Source organism: Coregonus clupeaformis, unplaced genomic scaffold (genome assembly GCF_020615455.1).
Source record: "Coregonus clupeaformis isolate EN_2021a unplaced genomic scaffold, ASM2061545v1 scaf0033, whole genome shotgun sequence".
NCBI classification, from domain to species: Eukaryota; Metazoa; Chordata; class Actinopteri; order Salmoniformes; family Salmonidae; genus Coregonus; species Coregonus clupeaformis.
The window spans coordinates 1,026,377-1,051,623 of record NW_025533488.1 but is presented as its reverse complement, the minus strand read 5'-3'; the positions used below and the strand labels follow the sequence as shown (position 1 = coordinate 1,051,623).

Here is a 25,247-nt window from a genome sequence, read left to right as displayed (position 1 = left end):
TCCGCTAGACAAGATCTTTCATGGACTAGCTCCTGCAATATTTAAGCCAGTTTCCTTTGTTAAGATGTTAGCATTTAGCTAGCTTCCTTTGTGATTACCAGCATACAATAACTCTGTAATCTGACCTTGTGGATTTGAGTGGGACTTCATCCTCCTCCTCATCGTAGGGGTTGATGTCAGGGAGCTGGCGGTGCTGGGATGCCAGGAAGTTGAACATGTCGAAGGTGGACTTCCTGTAAAAGAAGACAGGAACAAGGTGTTACATTACATTTTACAGTATGCAGGCTTAACTTTCTTTACCATTGTTTTTTTTGCCCAGCACTGGTGTAGAATTTGGGATGTGCACATCACCCACACATTCTTCATATGTTAATGAATGGAGCGGCATAGACGTCATACAGGTCTTATTTCTAGCCTACTCAGACTGTGGAGGTGGAGATGACACTCACATAGAAACACAACAGCCACAGACGCATCCTTTGTTACTCTAAACCTAACAGCTGTCTACATTCAAAACAGACATTTCACCAAAACTCCACACAGGGAGTCTAGCTTCCACTTTGAGGTTGAAAACCACCTACAGAGGGGAAAACCCAGATTCTCTAGAGATTTGCTAGACTTTAGTGGTATGGGTTGACCAACTGCAAGGTAAGGACAAAGTAATACCTGTTCCCACCATTACACTTGTAGATATTCACCAATTCTCTGAAATTTCCAAATGAATACATTTTTATTAAACTTCTTCCAATCTACGACTCATGATACCTAGGAAGAATTGGTGAAATGTTTACAAGATATGTAAGATGAATCTGTAAGACAACTCGGACACAATTTCCAGATTACATAACAAAATAATGACTTTCCTTCTATTTCTATATTTAACTTCCAGGGCTCCTGTAGTGGACAGAACACCGGGACACTGACCTGAGGTAGACCTCGGAGCGGGCGCAGCCGGAGGGGTTGACAGGAAGGTCCTCCTCTTGGCTGATCTGTTTAAAGAAGCGGAAGGCGTGGCTATGGCAGCGGCGGGCCCCCTGGAGCTGCTCCACCAGGAAGACTACCGTGTCGTGGAGCAGGCCCAGCATACGGGCACCTGTCATCCCAGAGAAGGACAGCTGCCTCAGCCTGGCCCCCGCCCGCGCCTCCTGGACACAGTCTATCACTGCCCTCCAGGCCACTGACAAGGGAAAAGAGGGGGAAGAGGAATGAAGAGAGAGAAGAGTAAGGCATGAGTAACACAGGATAACACATAAATGTAATAAATATGGAAACTAGCCTACATTTTCTGCTAGATGGTTTATTACACAAGATAAGTTAATTCTAGCCAAGTACGAGAACAAGTATATTTCAAAATCATATGTTGAGTCATATGTAGAAATAGTGGGTATTTGTGCAGAAATCATTGCCTTGAGTATTGGGTAACGTAATTCTTTATAAATGAACACTCTACAGATAACAGACACATGAAGTCTATTTATTTGCTCTTCCCTCCCTGAAACCTCACCCTCTATGCTGTCTGCCTCCACACTGAAGCCGTCGTCGCTTTTGATCTCGAAGCGGAGGTGGGGCTGGTCTCGGCTGGGGGGGCACTCATCGTCCTCGTCTGAGGGCAGCAGCTCATCATCTGAGCACGATACAGCACCTGACAGGATGGTAATACCACAGGATATTTTCAAACAGGCAGACTTGTTTACAGAGTACAGGTATAAGAAATATCAGTCATTATAATCCAAGTAATCGTCATACAGACATACTGTTCATACGGCATCATTACACATAAGTACCTGAGTATTTGTTCCAGTCAGTCAGGGCACTGCGGCCCACTGTGTCCCAGTTCTGTTGTTTACCCGTGTCCCCCCCTAATCGAGGTACAGCCAGGCGGTCCCAAGGCCCTGGCCTGTGAGGAATACAACAAGAGAAAACACTGAAATCGACTGGATACAGGCTGTATATCACTCACTGTATCAGATACACACTTCTGTTAGGACAGAAATGCAGTGATGACAATTGGAGAGCATCCTGCAAACTAGGAGCTGTATTGTAGATTGTCATCACCGTCACCACTCATTTACCAATCTCAGTTATAACTTCAAAAAAGGTTACTATGCATGACCTGCTCTTTATACAGTGGGGAAAAAAAGTATTTAGTCAGCCACCAATTGTGCAAGTTCTCCCACTTAAAAAGAGGAGAGAGGCCTGTAATTTTCATCATAGGTACACGTCAACTATGACAGACAAAATGAGAAAAAAAATCCAGAAAATCACATTGTAGGATTTTTAATGAATTTATTTGCATATTATGGTGGAAAATAAGTATTTGGTCAATAACAAAAGTTTCTCAATACTTTGTTATATACCCTTTGTTGGCAATGACACAGGTCAAACGTTTTCTGTAAGTCTTCACAAGGTTTTCACACACTGTTGCTGGTATTTTGGCCCATTCCTCCATGCAGATCTCCTCTAGAGCAGTGATGTTTTGGGGCTGTCGCTGGGCAACACAGACTTTCAACTCCCTCCAAAGATTTTCTATGGGGTTGAGATCTGGAGACTGGCTAGGCCACTCCAGGACCTTAAAATGCTTCTTACAAAGCCACTCCTTTGTTGCCCGGGCGGTGTGTTTGGGATCATTGTCATGCTGAAAGACCCAGCCACGTTTCATCTTCAATGCCCTTGCTGAAGGAAGGAGGTTTTCACTCAAAATCTCACGATACATGGCCCCATTCATTCTTTCCTTTACACAGATCAGTCGTCCTGGTCCCTTTGCAGAAAAACAGCCCCAAAGCATGATGTTTCCACCCCCATGCTTCACAGTAGGTATGGTGTTCTTTGGATGCAACTCAGCATTCTTTGTCCTCCAAACACGACGAGTTGAGTTTTTACCAAAAAGTTCTATTTTGGTTTCATCTGACCATATGACATTCTCCCAATCCTCTTCTGGATCATCCAAATGCACTCTAGCAAACTTCAGACGGGCCTGGACATGTACTGGCTTAAGCAGGGGGACATGTCTGGCACTGCAGGATTTGAGTCCCTGGCGGCGTATTGTGTTACTTTGGTCCCAGCTCTCTGCAGGTCATTCACTAGGTCCCCCCGTGTGGTTCTGGGATTTTTGCTCACCGTTCTTGTGATCATTTTGACCCCACGGGGTGAGATCTTGCGTGGAGCCCCAGATCGAGGGAGATTATCAGTGGTCTTGTATGTCTTCCATTTCCTAATAATTGCTCCCACAGTTGATTTCTTCAAACCAAGCTGCTTACCTATTGCAGATTCAGTCTTCCCAGCCTGGTGCAGGTCTACAATTTTGTTTCTGGTGTCCTTTGACAGCTCTTTGGTCTTGGCCATAGTGGAGTTTGGAGTGTGACTGTTTGAGGTTGTGGACAGGTGTCTTTTATACTGATAACACGTTCAAACAGGTGCCATTAATACAGGTAACGAGTGGAGGACAGAGGAGCCTCTTAAATAAGAAGTTACAGGTCTCTGAGAGCCAGAAATCTTGCTTGTTTGTAGGTGACCAAATACTTATTTTCCACCATAATTTGCAAATAAATTCATTAAAAATCCTACAATGTGATTTTCTGGATTTTCTTTTCTCAATTTGTCTGTCATAGTTGACGTGTACCTATGATGAAAATTACAGGCCTCTCTCATCTTTTTAAGTGGGAGAACTTGCACAATTGGTGGCTGACTAAATACTTTTTCCCCCACTGTAGTTACTGACCTCTACATAGCCTATTGACAGTTCTATTTCAGGAGTAAAACGCCTTGTTCCATGTGTCATATCATACTATAGGTTATGTGTTATACTAGTAGGAAGTGGTAGAGTTAAGCATAAGGTTAAAAATAGCCAGATGTGATCTTATTGACACTAAGGAGATGAGGCCCACACTGGAAACATGAGTGACGTGCCAATAGTGGAAAATAAATATTTCTATATGATTCTGGCCTTTAGCATAGTTGCAGATGTAGCAAGTTAAAAAATGTTTATAAACAAAGGAACACTACAAGAGACTCACTGGCCATTAAAGATAAAGGCATGACTATTCTTGTATTATTCATTGAAGATATTATTTGTACATTTTGTCTCATTACTCATTTCATTAGATTACTGCCTTGATAAGTTCCAAAAGACTAACCTTGTGCTTTCAGAGTCACTCAAGTGCTCCTCCTTTAGCTTGTCCAGGTCTAACACACCTTTCACCGTTGGGGTTTTAATGCGAACACCCCCGGCCCTGTTGGAGACAGCAGCAAAGCTGTCTTTGGGTACCAGCAGGTCTTCCTTAGAACTAGGGGGCTCTGGTTCTAGGAAGTCTGTCTTGGACTTCTTTGTGGCACCAATGCGATCTGAAAGGGAGGAGACCCTCTTCATACGGACATGGGTGCGAGGAGGGCGGGATGTTAAAACAGGCGGTGTGGTGGCTGCAGGCTCGGGTTCGATGAGTAGTCCTGGGGGCAGGACCACAGATTTCAGGGAAGGGTTGTTACGGAATGTGGAGGGACTCAGTATGCGGGGACCGGTCCGGTTGGGGGTGTAGTTACTGGCCATGGCTTGGTTGATGATGGCTTGGGCGCTCTCAGTGTTGGTCATGGAGGAACTTCCTTCATGACCAGCAAACTCAAACAGGTCTGCAGCCTTGTCAGACTTCTTTCTCCTAGAAGTTGAGGAAGGTTCCTTCTTCTTCCTGGGTTTCTTCATCCCTGGTATAGCTCCATCTGCGCTTGCGTTCTTCCTTGGTTTCTTGGCCACAGTTGCTGCCACTGTCCCATTGCTGTTATGAGTGAGCAGTTGAGTGATGGTAACTGGGTTCTGAACCACAGGCGTGGCCATCCTAGGGACATGGGTTGGCATGGCAGTCCCTGGAGCCGGGGTGGACATTGTACCAGCTGCTGCCAAGGTGGCAGACAGGGCATTGCTCTGAAGAAGGCTGGCTATCTGAGTGACACAGTTATAGGAGGGAGAGCTCTGACTGGGCAGCTGGAAGGTGTTGCTCTCTGGGTTCTTCACAAAGATCTGGCCCAGGCGGTTCACCAGCAGAACGTGAGGTGTAGGGTCCACATTGGGACCACCCACTTCCTTCACAGTAAGGATAGCGTGGCCAGGTAGTCCCTGAGGTAACAGCGGCTGTTGGGGCTCCAGTGGAGGCCTGGGGGTGGAGAAGTTGATGGAGATGGTGTGTCCCGTGGTAGCTTCCTTCTGCAGAGATGTGGAGCTGTATCCGTTAATCATCACAGGGGCAGCGGAGGGCTGAAGCGAAGAGAGCATGGGGTGACACTGGGTGGATAGAGCATCGGAGAGAGAGCATATGGAGGGAGAGGATGATACAATGGTAATTGCTGTGGAGACCATGGCCTGGGATTGTGTGGAGAATATAGGCAGAGAGACTGATCCATAAGATGGGAGACTGACACTTGATGTTGCAGACAAAATGGGATCAATTTGAGAGGACAAATTTGAGGACAAATGTGGAAGGGCACTGCCTGGAATAGGTGCTGATAATTTGGTACAAAAGGTCTCCATGGGCGGCAAGACTGTTGACCCTTGGGAGGATGTCAGGGGTTGTAGCGAGATGCTAATGAGAGGTGGCCTTGAAGGGTTAAAGCCAGGCAAAGAGGACTGCACAGAGGGACTCATTTGCAAAGGGTCCGTCGGGGCTACGCTGGGGTTAGGGAAGTCCGAGGAGATAAGAGAAGAGGGCTGAAGAAGCTCCAACAGGGTGCCCTGACTACTGCTCAATGAGGGATCTCCTGAACTCTCTGTCAAGTGGTTCATGTAAATGGCAGATCCATCTGTGGGTGATACAAAGTGGCCGCTGTTAGAATCCAAGAAGAGGTCTTTTGGGTCTTGAGGGTGATGGGTTTCCATGGGAGCATCAACCTGTACAGGGACCAGCTCAGTGAAACAGGTGCTGGGGGAGGGAGGATCACACCTTTCAAGAACAAGTGGAGCCCCAGGGGCAAAGTCTAGACCGGAACCTTGGAATAAATCCTCTGGGTAGACCGTATCAGGCACCTTAGTATGGACAAAGTCTGGCAGAGTTCCTTGAAGAGGTGCAATCGACACTGTTTCCTGGGCTTCTAAGGAGGGGATTGAGTTCTGTTGTTCTAGAGGAGTTGGGAAGGTGTATAACTGCAGGGGAGTAGTACTCATATCAGCAGGGCTGTATGTTGTGGATGGGTCCACTGCAGCTGGTCTTGGAGCTTCTGGTGAGATCTCAGTTGGCGCAAGGGTCACACTGTCCAATTCAGTCCCACCTAGTTGTGTGGCATTAAAGGCTTTGGATGGATCCTGGGGTATATACGCTGGGGGAGGTTTGGTAGCGGGGAGGACAACACTGGTTGTAGACTCGGGAGGGTTGCTAAGGGGTGACTGATCTGGAACAGGGATTCCAGAGTCTGCACGTAGACCATTTGTTGTCGTTTCTACTTCAGGCGGAACCTCTTGCGTTTGAGCTGGTTTCTGGGCTTGACTGCCACTCTTCAGTTTCTGAGCACCGCCCGTGGTTGTCACGCTGGCATCACTCTCCGTCCCATCGTCCACGCCGTCCAGCTGAGGGATAGATCTTGAGGAAGGAGAGGCAGGAGCCTGGGGTGGGTCCCTGGCGCCTGTGCGACTGACCACAGTGCGCGAGAAGTCAAAATAGTGCTCCATGTCCTCATCGGAGGAAGTGTTCCCCCAGTCTTGCCTGGCGGACTCAGCTGAGCGTGTCAGGGCTGTACGCGTCTTCCTCTTGCGAACCTCTGGCTCCCAGAACTCCTCTTGGTTGTCGTCACCCTCCACGTCTATCTGGGCGCCACAGTTCATGGCCACTCCCTCGTTCACTAGCGTCTCCTCAATCTCAAGCTCCGTCTTCAACTCGGAGCCCATGGCCACGTCAGAGTTCTCGTGAAATGGTGTGAAAGAGCCCCTAAGTGGTGAGGTGCTGTTAGGTGCAGGGTTATCCTCCGGTTCTGGTGAGGCCAGGAAGTTGTGTGGCACCTCCACTGAGTCGGACTGGTTCAGGTCAAAAGACAGCCTGGGTCTAGGGGAGTGCTGGATGGTTGGGGAGAGGGACAGGCCAGGGGAAGGGAAGCTGCCCACACTGTCTTCCCACGGGGCTGGGGAAAGAGTCCTGAGGTAGAGTGAGTCATGTTCCCAGGGCATCGGGCAGAGGAAGCACTTCGACCTCCGACAGGGCGGGCAGAGAGAGAGGTCAGCAGAATATCAGTAGCACCGAGGGGAAACAGCGGATAGGTGGGCACGGAGGCCTTGGGGTGCATGGAGCCCCCAGTGCGGAGGGTGATTAGTCCAGGTCCAGTGGGAGAGCCCAGGGTTGGGGAGGACATGTCCCTGCGGGTTTGGGAGTGGGGGCTGTGGCGACGGGGCCTGCGCGTCTCCTCCAGGTCACTGATGGTCAGGATGTGGTGGGGTTTGGACTTGGTAGCTCCTGCGGAGGAGAAACAGAGAGCAGTGAGACAACTGAACGGACATACAAACAATCAATGCTTTATGGGTAATATTTATAAAATCACTCAAAACCTGACAATTTAGAGTCCTAACAATGTTTATTTTTTAAAACCCAAAGACGTTCTAGAAAACAACATCAGCCAACCACGGAACAGTTACCTGGGGAGGGCAGAGGCCGGAACAGTCCTCCAGCTGGTCTCCTGATTTTGGGCCTTGCCCCTTGGTCAGATTTAGGGAGTGGAGCCAAGAAGCTGGGAGTAGTGGGTCGGGAATGTGCCACGTCAACCTCTTGGGCATCAGATTCTAGAGGTGAAGAAACAATAACAACTGTTTCCTATGCCACGGCTAAATCTTGCCAATCTCCACTTTGCAGTGTAAGAAAGCCAACAGTCAGTCACACATTCACATTTTATACTGAACAAAAATATAAACGCAACATTCAACAATTTCAAAGATTTTATTGAGTGACAATTTAAATAAATTCATTAGGCCCTAATCTATGGATTTCACATGACTGGGAATACTGATATGCATATTTTGGTCACAGACGTGGATCAGAAAACCAGTCAGTATCTGGTGTGACCACTATTTTTGCCTCATGCAGCACAACACATCTCCTTCGCATAGAGTTGATCAAGCTGTTGATTGTGGCTTGTGGAATGTTGTCCCACTCCTCTTCAATGGCTGTGCGAAGTTGCTGGATATTGGCGGGAACTGAAACACGCTGTAGTACATGTCAATCCAGAGCATCCCAAACATGCTCAATGGGTGACATGTCTGGTGAGTATGCAGGCCATGGAAGGACTGGGACATTTTCAGCTTCCAGGAATTGTGTACAGATCCTTGCGACATAGGGCTGTGCATTATCATGCTGAAACATGAGGGGATGGCGGCAGATGAATGGCACGACAATGGGCCTCAGGATCGCGTCACGGTATCTCTGTGCTTTCAAATAGCAATTGTGTTCGATGTCCATAGCTTATGCCTGCCCATAACATAACCTCACGCCACCATGGGGCACTCTGTTCACAACGTTGACATCAGCAAACCGCTCGCCCACATAACGCCATACACGTGGTCTGCAGTTGCGAGGTCGGTTGGACATAGTGCCAAAATAAAACGACTTTAGAGGCAGCTTATGGTAGAGAAATGAACACTCAATTCTCTGGCAACATATCTGGTGGACATTCCTGCAGTCAGCATACCAATTGCGCACTCCCTCAAAACTTGAGACATCTGTGGTGTTGTGTGATAACACTGCACATTTTAGAGTGGCCTTTTATTGTCCCCAACACAAGGTGCACCTGTGTAATGATTCTGCTGTTTATGCAGCTTCTTGATATGCCACACCTGTCAGGTGAATGGATTATCTTGGGAAAGGAAAAATGCTGACTAATAGGGACGTAAACTAATTTGTGCACAGAATTTGAGCGAAATAAGCTTTTGAGCATACGGAAAATTTGTATGATCTTTTATTTCAGCTCATGAAACATGGCACCAACACTTTACATGTTGCGCTTATATTTTTGTTCAGTGTAGTAGCGAGGGTTTGATGCAGTGTTGTGTTACCAGGACTCTCACCTGACTGGGGGCAGGGGCTGTGTGCTATAGTGCTATTCTCTCCATTGTCAGGCATTTCTTCAGCAGGTTTCTCAGGGACCGGCGGTCGGACCTCACGTATCGTACACGTGTATTTGCATCGCCGCAGTGGGTTCACCGTGCTCCAGTACCAGCGAGAACACCTGGGGAGAGAGGAGGAGTTCAAATAAAGGAAGTCATACGAAACCAAGTCTAAACATGCCAATTTGTTTCATTATTAATTGCTGCTACTTACTGGTAACCCACTGGGAAAAGTTTTCCTTGCTTTGCAGACAGCTCAGTCAGCATACCTAGCTTTTCAATCTGCAAAGAGCCTGAATTCAGAAAAGAGCAATGATTAGATATGCATAACCCATGACCAGTCCTGTGTCCACTGTACTGTGATACCTGTACTCAAGTGAGCTACAAATTACAATGTAATGTGTCGAGAAAACATACCAATCATCAAATTGATGTTTTCTGGCTCTAGTCCGGTCAAGAACTTCCTGCGAAGACTGATCCCATCAAAGTCCACGTACATCCTCCGATTCACCTCAAACCCTTGGCCAGTGATCATCTGCAATGGAACAAGAACAATGCACACATGCGTGAGGAAACTCATTCAAGATTTTTTAAAACATAACAGTCCCACTACCTGAGTAGTCCCAGGACTTTACCTTGCCACTGATGAGGTCTCTGTGTTTGTAGCAGTAGACCTTCTTGTCGTCCTGGAATACACAGTTGCGGGAGCGGGCACACATGAAGTGGTAGTTGCTCTGGCAGGAGGTCAGACAGCAGCCCACTGTGGCACCTGTATGGTTACAGCGCTCACAGCGCTGAGGGAACAAGAGACACAGACAGGTTAGATCAGTCCAGGAGAAGAGAATAGGTCTGGATAATGAGTTTGAGAGAGATGATGGACATTGGACAATGATACACAAACTACAGCTGCTGGAAAAACAAGAATGTCACTGCACAAATAAAGTGAAGCCTCACCATGAAGCGCCCCCTAGCGACGGCACTGTGCACATGCATCAGAGAGCCATTGTCCTCCTCGAACACCTCTGCGGACCACATGGAGCAGTTGATGTGAGCCCATTCGTTCTGGCCCAGGTACAGCAGCCTGCCCGCCTCCTGAGGGACACACGGAGGAGGTTAGAAATACAGGCCTGGTGGGTTACCTACTGTGTGGATTTGTTGACTTAATTTCCTGTGAGTCAAGGGCTGTTATGTTGAACAAGGGTATGAAGGCTTAGTGCTCTGAAGTCAGAGCGCGGTTTGTGTTTCTTTCCACCATGCTGTGATTCCTTAAGTCACTTTTGAGAAGGTCTTCTCAGAAGTGTTCTGAAACCTAGTTCTTACTCACATTGGACTTAGCATCTCCATACTTTTGGCACAGTGAGCATTGCCTCCCGTCGTCCTTGGACCACCCTGTGTCTAGGTCAGCCTTGGACAGCCGTCCCTCAGACTTGGATGGCCGTCCCTCAGACTTGGACTGTCGTCCGGCCCTTCCCCTTTTCCCTGAGGGACAAACGCAAGACATCACACCAAAACCAGAACAATCCCCTTATGAAATTGGTCGATTCAATATTTGCTTTCTCATTGTTTTTCCTCCCCTCAGCTGTGGGAAGTACCTTTGAGTTTATTAAGCCTGAAAGCCCTGTTTTTCCTGAAGTGGAGGCCCCTGGTTGGCTCTGTGGTCAGTGGGGTGGTGGGGTGAGGCACCTCTTCTTGTTTCACCTCCAGGCGTGGTACGTTCTCCGTCTGCAGGGTCCCCAGAGGGGCCCTGGACCGTAGCTCCTCCCTCTCATGCCACTGGGCGTACACATGCTCAGTGGTGGGGGGCTGAACCGCATGGGACAGCATCCCACTGCAATGGGAAAGGGAATGGATGGAGGAATGGAGGGGTGAGGAGATGAAAGAAGAGGAAGTCAAGTCATGTGTTAGAGTCATGCTGTGCCAGATTCCAACTTGAGTTACGAGCGCGTAACTCAAATTTGGATGATTTAGGCAAACATCTGAGTTACATGCGCACACAGTTACACTCAAGTTAGGATTTGACTAGAAGAGTATACAACAGACAGTGGCTCACATCTAGCTGATTATGGATTACACTCATTTACATTAACAAACAATTCATGTTTATGAATCAATCTTTTCCCCAAGAAGATGGTGACAGACAGGTCAGGTCCTGAGCTTACCACTCTACCTTTACCACTCTGTGCACCACTCTACAATGAGCTAAATGAAGTCACTACTCTGTGTCCTCCGTCGCAGAGAAGGAAGGATGTGAACTGGGAATGTGTGGGAGAGGAGGGGGACTGTCCTGGTTTTAACATAAAGAATAATAAAATAATTACAAGACTAACTTCTGTAACTTCCTGTCAAACTGGATTTTAATGACTGTTCCCACACTTTAAGGTCCTTGTTGACAGTAAAGTCAATCAAATTATGATTTCCCATCAGGATGTGAACAACAGGTGTGTCATAAAAATGCGCGGCAAACCAGAAAACATAAATCAGTTGCTCCACTGAATTTAGGCTTATCTTGCTTCATGGGGAAATACTCCACATGAATCACTGCAGGGAAGTAGTGAAGCAATACGCAACAACCCAAAGTTAAACTGGAATTTCAAGATGGATTAAAATCTTCCCATATGAGCCAACTTCTGATGACATCACGTTAAATGCCCAAATTCCAATATCTGAGAAATAACTCCCAGACCGACTTAGACAACCTTCTAAGACCCTTGGTAAATCGTATGCTGAGTTCAGGGGGCCGGAATATAATTGCAAATCATTTGTAGACTGCAAAATGACCGCAAGAAGCCCAAACAGATATAATATTTGACTAAAACAATCATTTCAAAACTTTTTTTTGGTATAAAACCAAATATTTCTCTATTTTGCGTGGGAATACTTTGGGGGGCCGCCAGTTGAGATACCCTGGACAAGGAGATATGAGGAGCAGATTGCTACTCACACAGGCAGGTCTTTGGATCGGGGGTCCCACACTTTGGGGTCCTGACTGTTGAACCAGTTGAAGACCTCCTCCAGAAGCTGCAGAGAGAACAGTGAGGAGACGGTGAATCTAGACTCCCCTGTTGGCCATTTTAAAACATGTAGAGCTTTTTTCTTTCAAATTAACATTCCAAATGTCCTTGGATTCAGCCATCTTCTATAACTGTAGTTTGAACCAAGTGAACCTATGACCACCAGGGGAGTCATGACCACCAGAACCACAGAGCCCCATAACTCATTCCCAATTACATACCGTTCTGCTGACTAGACAGCCATATGGAACAACTTAGACACCACAAGACATGCACTGAGGACTGACATCACTGACTGACTGAGTACAGACCATGCATTGTGTTAGGATGAGGGTATTCAAGTGTCGGTGTTCAGTCTAACTTCTGATTTGTAACTTTATGAAACATTAAAACTACCGAATTTTCCGCACTATAAGGCGCACCGGATTATAAGGTGCACCTTCAATGAATGGCCTATTTTAGAACTGTTTTCATATATAGGGCGCACCGGATTATAAAGCGCATAGAATAGAAGATACTGAAGTCAAACGTTTGACTGGGGTTGCGTTATGCATCCACTAGATGGAGCTGTGCTAAAGGGAATGTCAACAAAACAGTCAGAAAGTCAAACTTTATTAAGCGTTCTGACAACTCCGTTCACTCCCATGGTAACGTTGTTCAAACGTTAATGTGCATATTAACAATATCTCCCAGCCTTGCTCACTCTTCTCCCAAACGTGGAGGGGAACTTTTCCCTGATTCAGTAAACACGTAGTAAAAGAAACAGTCTGATACCACTAAATCAAACGTTAGTGCATAACTCAACATGGTTCAGTTACGTATAACACGTAAAGCTTTCCCCGTCCACGAATCCCTCGAATTCTTCTTCTTCAGTGTCCGAATTGAACGGAAACTCTGTTTAGTCTTCTTTACTTGGCGCAGGTCATCTTCTTGCTTCCTCCACTTCCGTACCATTGATTCATTAATGTTGAATTCTCTCGCTGCTGCTCTATTCCCATATTCTACTGCGTGACCGACAGCCTTGAGCTTGAACTCTGCGTCGTAAGCGTGTCTCTTGAAAGGTGCCATTTTGGGGGTCTTTATACACACACAAGTGGTGTGGGACTGTGAGTAAGCACAGTACCGGTGTTTACTGACTACGGTAGCCGTAATGCTGCAAGCGGTGCGGCTTTGTAGTTTACCAGTCGTACTGAAACATTTCATTATTATTAAATTGTTTTTGTTGGTTTTTCATACTGAAACATTTTGACAGAGCGCCTTGAGCGCCGTGTACAACCAGTATGGATCAACCAATTAACCAATTGATCCATATATAAGGCGCTCCGGATTATAAGGCGCACTGTGTTTTTTTTAGAAAATTAAAGGCTTTTAAGTGCGCCTTATAGTGCGGAAAATACGGTAGTGTGTACAGTCTATACACAATATTTCAAAATAAGTTGAGAATGTCTCAAGCAAGATGAGTGTAAAACAGCTGTGTTGACAAAGTGCAGCCAAGTGTAGTGAGAACATTTGTATATCCGTTTATTATGACATGTTTGTGTGATAAAAAAAAAATTGTGTTTAAAAAAAAAACACCCGATAACATTGCAGAAGACTTATAGTTCAACCAACTGTTTTTCCGTCATACTGAAAGTACACTGTGCTTGTAGCTACATCGTCAAGTAAATACTTCTGATTTGTACTGGACGATTGCCTGTGTAAGGAGTTTTCCTCCCAGAGTGTTGCCGTCTCTGAGTACTCAGCATTACCTTCAAGTAGTAGGAGCGAGCCAAGGCTGTGGGCCTTTCGTCCTCCGGGAGAGACTCCTCCTGATCCAGACGCCTCCGCACCACCTGCACCACATCTTCATGGAACGATTTCTACAACATAAATAGACATGGAAACATACAAACATGGTTATTTAGCTGACAATTTGTAACACTCATTCTTCTTCCTTTAAAATCTTCCTTCAAATGAGAGTTTGAATGTAGAAGAGATCCTGTCCTGCCAATTCAGATACTATATAGATAGACACTGACCAGGGTGGTGTAGAGGCCTTTGTCAAACTTCTTGCCCACAGCACGGAGGTCACAGGCTGGCTGGCCCTCCGCTCCACTGTCAGGGTCAACCTGGGTCACACACTACGGGAGGGGAATAGGGACAAATGTAGTATGTTACAGAGAAACACTGAAAATATAGCCACACGAGAACTTATGTGCAACAGTTCAAGAGGACCATGCAAATAGTCCTAGCAGATATCAGTCTGTAAATGTACATCTGATATCAGCTAATCAACTTTAAAAAAGAGAGGAGAGAGTCGTTGCACTCGTTCTTTGAAATTATTTATTCAGAAAAGCCCCATCAAAACGTAGGTTGACTACAAGTCATGACAGGTGTTAAAACGCCTGTTGCTATGTTCAGCCTGCGCATCCTGTCTCATTTAGCATCCTGTGGCAAGAAGCATTGTACGGCCTGGTATCTCTCACCTGTGAGCAGGCGATGAGGTGCTGGGTGAGGGTGGAGGTGAGTAGGCATGCCAGCACCTTCTCTATCCCAGCCCTCAGCTCCATGTGGAGCAGCTCCCTCCAGGCGCTGGGCTGGGACTGGCTGCAGGGCCGGCAGGAATACGCTACACTCTCTGGCAGGCTGGACAGAATCTCATACAGGTCACCTAGAGGGGAGAGGGGCGGACAACCATCAGAACCATTTCATGGCACCACATCAAAGCATGGGACATAACAGTGTGTAATAAACTTGAGATGTGGGCTGTCCCAGACAAAAAATGTTTTATCTTGGTCGACCAAGTCGTCTGTTCTTTCGACATTACATTTTTTTTCTCTCCCATATATAGACACACCCTATGCATTTGAATAAAATCAACTGAGCTTGCCTGACGCTTTAAGCACACTGTTTAATTAAATAATTAAGAAACAAATTACTCACGAGGGAGCCCATTGGCCACGCTGAGTAAAACATTTTAAAATAAACGACAGCAAGTCACTCCTCCGTGCTGCAGCAAACAGACACCACAGCATGTGTTTATTGCGCTGTCCATGCCAAAGCTGAAAAGTTCTGTTACCGAAATACCTCATTTGTTTAGGAAAAACATTCCCTATTCCCTCAACTCTTGCTCTCTTTACATGAAAAATGTATGCATTGCATGCACGTGACCAATAGGGACTGGCGTATTGCCTATAATAATCACATGCCAGGCGGTAAAATAGAACTTGGATCTATTTGTGACGCTTGACGTGCTGCAAGTCCCGCCTCTCCCATCTCCTCATTGGTTTTTAGGAGCATATACCCACGTGGGTGATTGAAAGATGAGCTGAGGTCCACACTCCAGTCCAGTTGGTGGTGGTAATGCACCTTAAAGTTGGTTGCCAACCACCATATAAAGTCCAAAGAAGAAGAAGCCTGAAGGAGCAGAGATTACTAGAAACCAACTCTGTTTACCCTTTTATCTGTGGATTAATTGTCGGAGTAGAGGACCTTGTGCATTTCAGGTAAAATAACAACCCAATGTTTATATCCCAGGGCAAGTGAGCTAGCAACAGCAAGCTAGCTAGCTAAATGGCCATAAATGTTTCATGCTTTTCGATCTGCCCAAATGAATATAGTTGGTTCAGAGTTCGTTTTGATATTTCAACCCGCGTCTGGTGTGGGTGGACAAAACCAACATGCGTGCAATGGCACGTGCCCGGTGTGTTAGGCTATTGATTATAGACCTAATTAAGTTGGGGTTTCCCCTCTCCTCAATTTTCTTACGACAATTAAGGCAAGGGCTGTTTCCTCGACTCAGCTGCTGCCTCCGCCACATTGTTCTCAACACCAGTATGCTGGTTAACTTAGCTATTATGCACATAGCAACATACAGGGAAAGGAACCAATTCAATGGCGCACTGAAGATTATGTTTCAGAACCGCGGACAGCGACCGCTATCCATCGCGGGAGAAAGAGCATTAGTTATAAAATATTATATTTATTAGCGTTGCACCATTATTCTTATGTAATATAACCATTTACAATTTCAGTAGCACGTCTTGGAGTTATGGACTGTGCCATCCTCGTGGCCTCGGCAATGGAGTAGTCCACTGAGACAGGCGCGAATCAAAAAAGGTGTCATGTGCACCATGAAAAAATACATATATTTGCGACAGCTCGACTACAGAAATCTCGGTCGACCAACAGCCCATCAACCAGTCCACTAAATGGGGTCAGCCCTAATAGAGATACAGTGCCTCCAGAAAATATTCACACCCCTTGACTTTCTCCACATTTTGTTGTGTTACAGCCTGAATTTAAAATGGATTAAATTGAGATGTCGTCGTCACTGGCCTACACACAATACCCCAAAATGTCAAAGAAGAATTGTGTTTTTCAAAATCTGTACAAATTAATTAAAAAAATGAAAAGCTGAAATGTCTAGTCAATAAGTATTCAACCCCTTTGTTATGGCAAGCCCAAATAGGCTCAGGAGCAAACATTTCCTCAACCTTTTACTGCAGTTGGTTAAATCAGTGTCACAGAGTGTTTCTTCGTAATCTTAAACAAATCTATAATGAACAAAAATATAAACGCAACATGTAAAGTGTTGGTCCCATGTTTCATGAGCTGAAATAAAAATTCCAAGAAAAAAACGTCCATACGCACAAAAAGCTTATTTCTCTCAAATTGTGCACAAATTTGTTTGCATCCCTGTTAGTGAGCATTTCTCATTTGCCAAGATAATCCATCTTCCTGACAGGTGTGGCATATCAACAAGCTGATTAAACAGCATGATCATTACACAGGTGCAACTTGTGGGGACAATGAAAGGCCATAGAAATGTGCAGTTTTGTCACACAAGACAATGCCACAGATGTCTCAAGTTTTGAGGCAGCGTGCAATTGGCATGCTGACCGCAGGAATGTCCACCAGAGCTGTTGCCAGATAATGTAATGTTCAATTCTCTACCATAAGCCGCCTCCAACGTCATTTTAGAGAATTTGGCAGTAAGTCAAACCGGCCTCACAATCAGAGGCCACGCGTAAGCACACCAGCCCGGCTTCTTCACCTGCGGGACCGTCTGAGAGCAGCCACCTGGACAGCTGATGAAACTGTGGGTTTACACAACCGAAAATTTCTGCACAAACTGTCAGAAACCATCACAGGGAAGTGCATCTGTGTGCTCGTCGTCCGCACCAGGGTTTTGACCTGACTGCAGTTTGGAATGGTAACCGACGTCAGTGGGCAAATGCTCCCCTTTGATGGCCACTGGCACGCTGAATAAGTGTGCTCTTCACTGATGAATCCTGGTTTCAACTGCACCGGGCAGATGGCACACCGATTGTATGGCGTCGTGTGGGCGAGTGGTTTGCTGATGTCAACGTTGTGAACAGAGCGCCCCCTGGTGGCGGTGGGGTTATGGTATGGGCAGGCATACGCTACAGACAACGAACACAATTACATTTTATCGCTGGCAATCTGAATGCATATATATACCGTGACAAGATCCTGAGGCCCATTGTCGTGCCATTCATCCGCCGTCATCACGTTTCAGCATGATAATGCACGGCCCCATGTCGCAAGGATCTGTACACAATTCCTGGAAGCTGAAAATGTCCCAGTCCTTCCATGGCCTGCATACTCACCAGACTTGTCACCCATTAAGCATGTTTGGTATGCTCTGGATCAACGTATATGTCAGTGTGTTCCAGTTCCCGCCAATATCCAGCAACTTCGCACTGCCATTGAAGAGTGTGGGACAACATTCCACAATCAACAAACTGAACTCTATGCGCTGCATGAGGCAAATGGTGGTCACACCAAATACTGACTGGTTTTCTGATCCACGCCCCTAGTGACTAGTCTCCAGTCCCTGCCGCTGAAAAACATCCCTACAGCATGATGCTGCCACCACCATGCTTCACCGTAGGGATGGTGATCTGTATTCCCAGTCATGTGAAATCAATTGATTAGGGCCTAACTTAATTATTTCAATTGACTGATTTCCTTATAAGAACTGTAACTCAGTAAAATCTTTGAAATTGTTGCGGTTACATTTTGTTTCAGTGTACTTTGAAACAAAAGTATACACCTCCCACACAGTCAAGGGCAATACAAAAAAAAGACACCTGTACCATGTCAGATATAGAGTTGAAATGTATTACATTTTCAGTTTGCATCTCAATATTACACTTTACATACATCACAGAAGAATAAAATATAACAAAACCATTTGACATAGAAACACTGGATTTATTCATTCAAATATTAATAACGTTCCACCCATGAGGCCACTAGAGGGAGATTTGGTAATTTGGCTGCAGGAAAGGGTTTTAACAAGTCACATAATAAGTTGCATGGACTGTGTGTAAATATAGAGTTTAACATGATTTTTTTATGAATTATTTTAATGACTATTTCATCTCTGTACCCCACACACACAATTATCTGTAAGGTCCCACAGTTGAGAAGTGAATTTCAAACCGATTAAACCACAAAGACCAGTGAGTTTTTCCAATGCCTCACAAAGAAGGGCACCTATTGGTACATGGGTTTGAAAAAAAAGAGCAGATATTGAATATTCCTTTGAGCATGGTGAAGTTATTAATTACACTTTGGATGGTGTATCAATACACCCAGTCACTACAAAGTTGGCAGAGAGGAAGGAAACCGCTCAGGAATTTCACCATGAGGCCAATCGAGACTTTAAAACAGTTACAGAGTTTAATGGTTGTGATAGGAGAAAACTGAGGCTGGATCAACAAAATTGTACTTCCTCCACAATACTAACTAAATGACTGAGTGAAAAGAAGGAAGCCTGTATAGAATAAAAAATACTCCAAAACATTCATTCTGTTTGCAGTAAGGCACTAAAGTAAAACTGCAAAAAATTTGACAAATAAATTACTTTTATGTCCTGAATACAAAGTGTTATGTTTGGGGAAAATCCAACACAATACATCACTGAGTACCACTTCTCATATTTTCAAGCATGGTGGTGGCTGCATCATGTTATGGGTATGCTTGTCATCGGCAACAACTAGGGAGTTTATTAGGATAAAAAATAAATGGAATAGAGCTAAGCACAGGCAAAACCCTAGAGGAAAACCTGGTTCAGTCTGCTTTCCAACAGATACTGGGAGACAAATTCATATTTCGGCAGGACAATAACCTAAAACACAAGGCCAAATATACACTGGAGTTGCTTACCAAAACGATGTTGAATGTTCCCGAGTGGCCTAGTTAGTTTTGACTTAAATCTGCTTGAAATGCTATGCAAGACTTGAAAATGGCTGTCAAGCAGTGATCAACAATGAACTTGACAGAGCTTGAAGAATTTAAAAAAGAATGTGCAAATATTGTACAATCCAGGCGTGCAAAGGGGGGGGGTAGATCAGCTTTAATATTGCAGATAGATTGTAACTTCCATCAATTACATTGTCTGCATCACTTCCAATCCCCCATATGTTTTTTCTCTCGCAAATAAATAAATAAATATATATATATATATATTACACAGTTGAAGTTGGAAGTTTACATTCACTTAGGTTGGAGTCATTAAAACTAATTTTTCAACCACTCGACACATTTCTTGTTAACAAACAATAGTTTTGGCAAGTCGGTTAGGACATCTACTTTGTGCATGACACAAGTAATTTTTCCAACAATTGTTTACAGACATTACTTCACTTATAATTCACTGTATCACAATTCCAGTGGGTCAGAACTTTACATACACTATGTTGAATGTGCCTTTAAACAGCTTGGACTATTTCAGAAAAGGATGTCATGGCTTTAGAAGCTTCTGATAGGCTAATTGACATAATTTGAGTCCATTGGAGGTGTACCTGTGGATGTATTTTGAGGCCTACCTTCAAACTCAGTGCCTCTTTGCTTGACATCATGGGGAAATCAAAATTAAATAAGGCAAGACCTCAGAAAGAAAATGGTAGACCTCCAGAAGTCTGGTTCATCCTTGGGAGCAATTTCAAATGCCCGAAGGTACCACCGTTCATCTGTACTAACAATAGTACGCAAGTATAAACACCATGGGACCACGCAGCCGTCATACCGCTCAGAAAGGAGACGCGTTCTGTCTCCTAGAGATGAACGTACTTTGGTGTGAAAAGTGCAAATCAATCCCAGAACAACAGCAAAGGACCTTGTGAAGATGCTGGAGGAAACAAGTACAAAAGTATTTATATCCACAGTAAAACAAGTCCTACATGGAAATAATAATAATAATAATAATTATTATTATTATTATTATTATTATTATTATTATAACAACAACCTGAAAGGCCGCTCAGCAAGGAAGAAGCAACTGCTCCAAAACCGCCATAAAAAAAGCCAGACTACGGTTTGCAACTGCACATGGGGACAAAGATCGTACTTTTTTGGAGAAATGTCCTCTGGTGTGATGAAACAAAAATAGAACTGTTAGGCCATAATGACCATCGTTATGTTTGGAGGAAAAAGGGGGTTGCTTGCAAGCCAAAGAACACCATCCCAACCGTGAAGCACGGGGGTGGCAGCATCATGCTGTGGGGGTGCTTTGCTGCAGGAGGGCTTGGTGCATTTCACAAAATAGCTGGCATCATGAGGAAGGAAAATTATGTGGATATATTGAAGCAACATCTCAAGACATCAGTCAGGAAGTTAAAGCTTGGTCGCAAATGGGTCTTCCAAATGGACAATGACCCCAAGCATACTTCCAAAGTTGTGGCAAAATGGCTTAAGGACAACAAAGTAAAGGTATTGGAGTGGCCATCACAAAGCCCTGACCTCAATCCTATAGAAAATTTGTGGGCAGACTGAAAAAGCGTGTGCTAGCAAGGAGGCCTACAAACCTGACTCAGTTACACCAGTTCTGTCAGGAGGAATGGGCCAAAATTCACCCAATTTATTGTGGTTGTTGAAGATTGTACCGCCCATATAAATAACATTCTATTGGTAGCAAGAATTTTGTACAATAATTTAAATTGAAAAATTCTAAGTTTTGAATCTGGCGTCGTTTTGCGTATCAGTTCATAAACACTATGCCATGGAATCGGTACGTCAGAAATCTCTTCCCAACTATTTTGCAATCTATATGGGACGGCTGTCAATCCTTTGGTCCTTAAATGAAACTGGTGTAGTTTATTTATCACACATTTTCTTACACCAATGATGTTCTTTAATGCAAGGCCGACAGACAAGTTCCTTACTTTTTCCCCCTTCCACTTTCCTCTTCCATTTTTGAGGTAATGCTACAAATATTTGGTTGTAATTTTGGGTAGAGCAGACATTTCCATATGTTTTTGTTAGCTGCATGTGCGACATAACTCCACCAGTCCTACCTATGATATAATTTATGAAGATTATACCTTTTTAAAACATTTTTTGAAAAAATAATGTTTTTTTTATCAATTAGTATATTTGAGTTTAACCACAATATTTGTTGCATTATTTGTTCTGTCGTTTCTGGAGGATTAAATTGAAATTGCAACCAATTTTCTATGGCTTCTTTTAGAAAGTGATATTTGGGAGATTATTTCCTTTTCAAATAACTGAAAGTGACAGGTTGCAATCTGAAAAAAGGGAAAAAGACCATTCTTGAACATTTGGTGAGACAATCTTCCTAATTTGCTAGAGAACCAGTTCGGAAGTAAGTATACATTTTGTATGACTGAAGCTTTTAGTGATCGGTGTAATGCTTTAATATTTAATCATTTCTGTCCTCCGAATTCATATTCATTATATAAATAGGCCCGTTTAATTTTGTCTGGCTTGCCGTTCCAAATAAAATTGAATATTTTTTTCTCATATAATTTAAAAAACTGTTCGCTAGGCGTAGGCAAGACCGTAAGCAAAAAGGTAAACTGGGATAATACTAAAGAGTTATTCAGGGTGAATTTTCCACAAATAGACAGGGATTTACCTTGCCATGGTAGCAAGATCTTATCTATTTTTGCTAACTTTCTATTAAAATGTATTGAGTGAGATCATTTATTTCATTTGGGATATGTATTATTTTCCACCATAATTTGCAAATAAATTCATTAAAAATCCTACAATGTGATTTTCAGGAATTTCTTTTCTCATTTTGTCTGTCATAGTTGACGTGCACCTATGATGAAAATTACAGGCCTCTCTCATCTTTTTAAGTGGGAGAACTTGCACAATTGGTGGCTGACTAAATACTTTTTTTCCCCACTGTAAATGTGGAAAAAGTTGAGGGGTGTGAATACTTTTTGAAGGCACTGTACATGCTATTTTTCCCTTTTTTAATTGTCTTTTCAATGTCCATGTAGCCCATTAGCATCGGTTACTTCAATCGTTACTTCATATAGAAGGAGAATAACTTGGGGAAGGTAGAGCATAGATTGTATTGGGGGGAGGGGGGGAATAATAATGTCTCAATTTACGATGTGCTGGTCCTAGCATCCCTGTATGTAGCCTAGAGTGTTTATCACCTTTTCCTGCTTCTTCTTTTCCTCAAACCAGGGGTCTCTCCTTCACTGGAAGGGATTATTCCAGCTTGTCAAGGGCCTCATCTGCACTTGTGAATTCCATCCTTTGCTTTCTCTTCCATACCCACAGCACTGCCAGGAATCGGAGAGGAGTTTTGATTCCTCCTTTCTCCAGTAACTGTCTGATCGCAGCCTAGCAGACAGGTCCTGGATGAATCTAATGAATTGGCCATGGATTTTAATCTCCTTACCCCCCTGTGCATTCAGAATGTTGACTTTGGTCTGATAGTTCCACAACTTGAAGATTACCATGCAAAGGGTATTTTGCGTGCTTCTATTTCTCACAGATGGCATCGTTCCAGATCCTCTGGTGACCCACGTCAAGTTCCTCTGATATCAGTATGACCACGTCGCTGGAAGGGTCTTCTTGTTACTCGTCTTCCGGTAAGGACAATATTTTCATGTTGTTTCGTCTCATTCTATAGTATTTTCTTGTTGGTCCAATTAATCTTCCAAAGTTAGCAGCTTTGTTTCCAAAACAATAAATTTGTCATCTTGTTCTCTTTTGGGCATGTCTTGTTGGTGCGTGTCTTTTCGAGCAAATCTACTGTTTTCACCACAGATTGTAACAGTTTGTTTGTTTTGGTGAGCATCAAGAGTATTTTAGCTATGTTTTCCTGGATATCATTCAGCTGTTCATTACTCTCATTTGCATCTCCAAGTTGTTCCTTGTCTTTTCCACTGAGAGAAGCCATGGTTGTGTCGCCGCGTCACTTTACCAACTGACTGGTTTGCTGTTATACAAAACTGACCACTCACTCTCTTCCAGGTGCTTGGGGATATATTAATCTATCGATTTTATGGGCTTAATTTAAACTTTGATGTCTGGTTTCTACATATAACCACAGTTTTGTCTGGAATAAAGGGACCAATCACTCCCCACGCGTCCTATCGGTAACCGCATGCGCCTCGCCTATGGTGTCAATTCCAAGGACAACGAACTGAAACTAGACAAACAAACCAAAAATGTGAGAAACATGTTCCTGCCAGAGCAAAGGTCAACTTCCTCATAACTGGAGAAAAAACCCACTACAAAGCAGAACTCTAGTCGTGCATTTTCACAACTCCTTTCGCCAGAAAATTACATCAGGGCATCACATCTAACTATTTTGAGAATCACCCACGTAATTCAAGAGAACTTTCATACTAGTTCTTTATTGGAAACTCCTGTGGTTACTGTGATGAGTCATTTGTTGAATGCTCTTTAATGCTACTGGTCCCATTACACAATCAGTGGCCTAGCATCTTGTTCTCCCCTTCCCCCGGACGCTTGTTCAAGTTTTCTAAACGTTCTCCAAAAACCTGTCAGTGAAATTCACACTACTCAAAAAAACTAATTGAACATAACACTGATCAGTGTATAATAGAATACTGCATAGAATGGCTGATTTGCTCATATTTGCAAAGCTACCTGTGATTTGGCTGGAGGAATGAGAGGAAGGAATATACAGTGCATTCGGAAAGTATTCAGACCCCTTGACTTTTTCCACATTTTGTTAGGTTATAGCCTTATTCTGAAATTGATTTTTTTTTTTAAAGAATCCTCATCAATACCCCATAATGACAAAGCAAAAACAGGTTTAGATTTTTTTGCAAATGTATTAAAGAAAACAGAAATATCACATTTACATAACTATTCAGACCCTTTACCCAGTACTTTGTTTAAGCACCTTTGGCAGCAATTACAGCCTTGAGTCTTCTTGGGTATGACGCCTACAAGCTTGGCACACCTGTATTTGAGGAGTTTCTCCCATTCTTCTCTGCAGATCCTCTCAAGCTCTGTCAGGTTGGATGGGGCGCATCGCTACACAGCTATTTTCAGGTCTCTCCAGAGATGTTAGATTGGGTTCAAGTCCGGGCTCTGGCTAGGCCACTCAAGGACACTCCTGCGTTGTTTTGGCTGGGTGCTTAGGGTCATTGTCCAGTCTGAGGTCCTGAGCGCTCTGGAGCAGGTTTTCATCAAGGATCTCTCTGTACTTTGCTCCATTCATCTTTCCCTCGATCCTGACTAGTCTCCCAGTCCCTGCCGCTGAAAAACATCCCCACAGCATGATGCTGCCACCACCATGCTTCACCGTAGGGATGGTGCCTGGTTTCCTCCAGACATGACGCTTGGCATTCAGGCCAAAGAGTTCAATCTTGGTTTCATCAGACCAGAGAATCTTGTTTCTCATGGTCAGAGTCCTTTTGGAGCCTTTTGGCAAACTCCAAGCGGGCTGTCATGTGCCTTTTACTGAGGGGTGTCTTCCGTCTGGCCACTCCACCATAAAGGCCTGATTGGTGGAGTGCTGCAGAGATGGTTGTCCTTCTGGAAGGTTCTTCCATCTCCACAGGGGAACTTTGGAGCTCTGTCAGCATGACCATCGGATTCTTGGTCACCTCCCTGACCAAGGCCCTTCTCCCCTGATTGCTCAGTTTGGCCGGGCGGCCAGCACTGGTTCCAAACTTCTTCCATTTAAGAATGATGGAGGCCACTGTGTTCTTGGGGACCTTCAATGCTGCAGGAATGTTTTGGTACCCTTTCCCAGATCCGTGCCTCAAACACAATCCTGTCTCGGAGCTCTACGGACAATTCCTTCGACCTCTTGGCTTGGTTTTTGCTCTGACATGCACTGCCAACTGTGGGACCTTATAGACAGGTGTGTGCCTTTCCAAATCATGTCCAATCAATAGAATTTACCACAGGTGGACTCCAAT

At 44.4% G+C, this 25,247-nt stretch overlaps 1 protein-coding gene across 1 annotated transcript in view; it reads right to left on the bottom strand.

Annotated features, from left to right (window-relative positions):
* LOC121556964 (histone-lysine N-methyltransferase 2B-like) overlaps nt 1–25,247 on the bottom strand; it is a 49,411-nt gene that overhangs the window by 3,937 nt on the left and 20,227 nt on the right. The window contains 18 exon segments of the mRNA XM_045212630.1: nt 126–233; nt 925–1,177; nt 1,505–1,642; nt 1,785–1,897; nt 4,134–7,088; nt 7,091–7,421; nt 7,601–7,744; nt 9,023–9,183; nt 9,276–9,354; nt 9,479–9,596; nt 9,697–9,855; nt 10,016–10,153; nt 10,386–10,540; nt 10,654–10,889; nt 12,003–12,079; nt 13,821–13,931; nt 14,091–14,192; nt 14,538–14,722. Of these exon segments, the coding sequence (XP_045068565.1) occupies nt 126–233; nt 925–1,177; nt 1,505–1,642; nt 1,785–1,897; nt 4,134–7,088; nt 7,091–7,421; nt 7,601–7,744; nt 9,023–9,183; nt 9,276–9,354; nt 9,479–9,596; nt 9,697–9,855; nt 10,016–10,153; nt 10,386–10,540; nt 10,654–10,889; nt 12,003–12,079; nt 13,821–13,931; nt 14,091–14,192; nt 14,538–14,722 (5,563 nt within the window).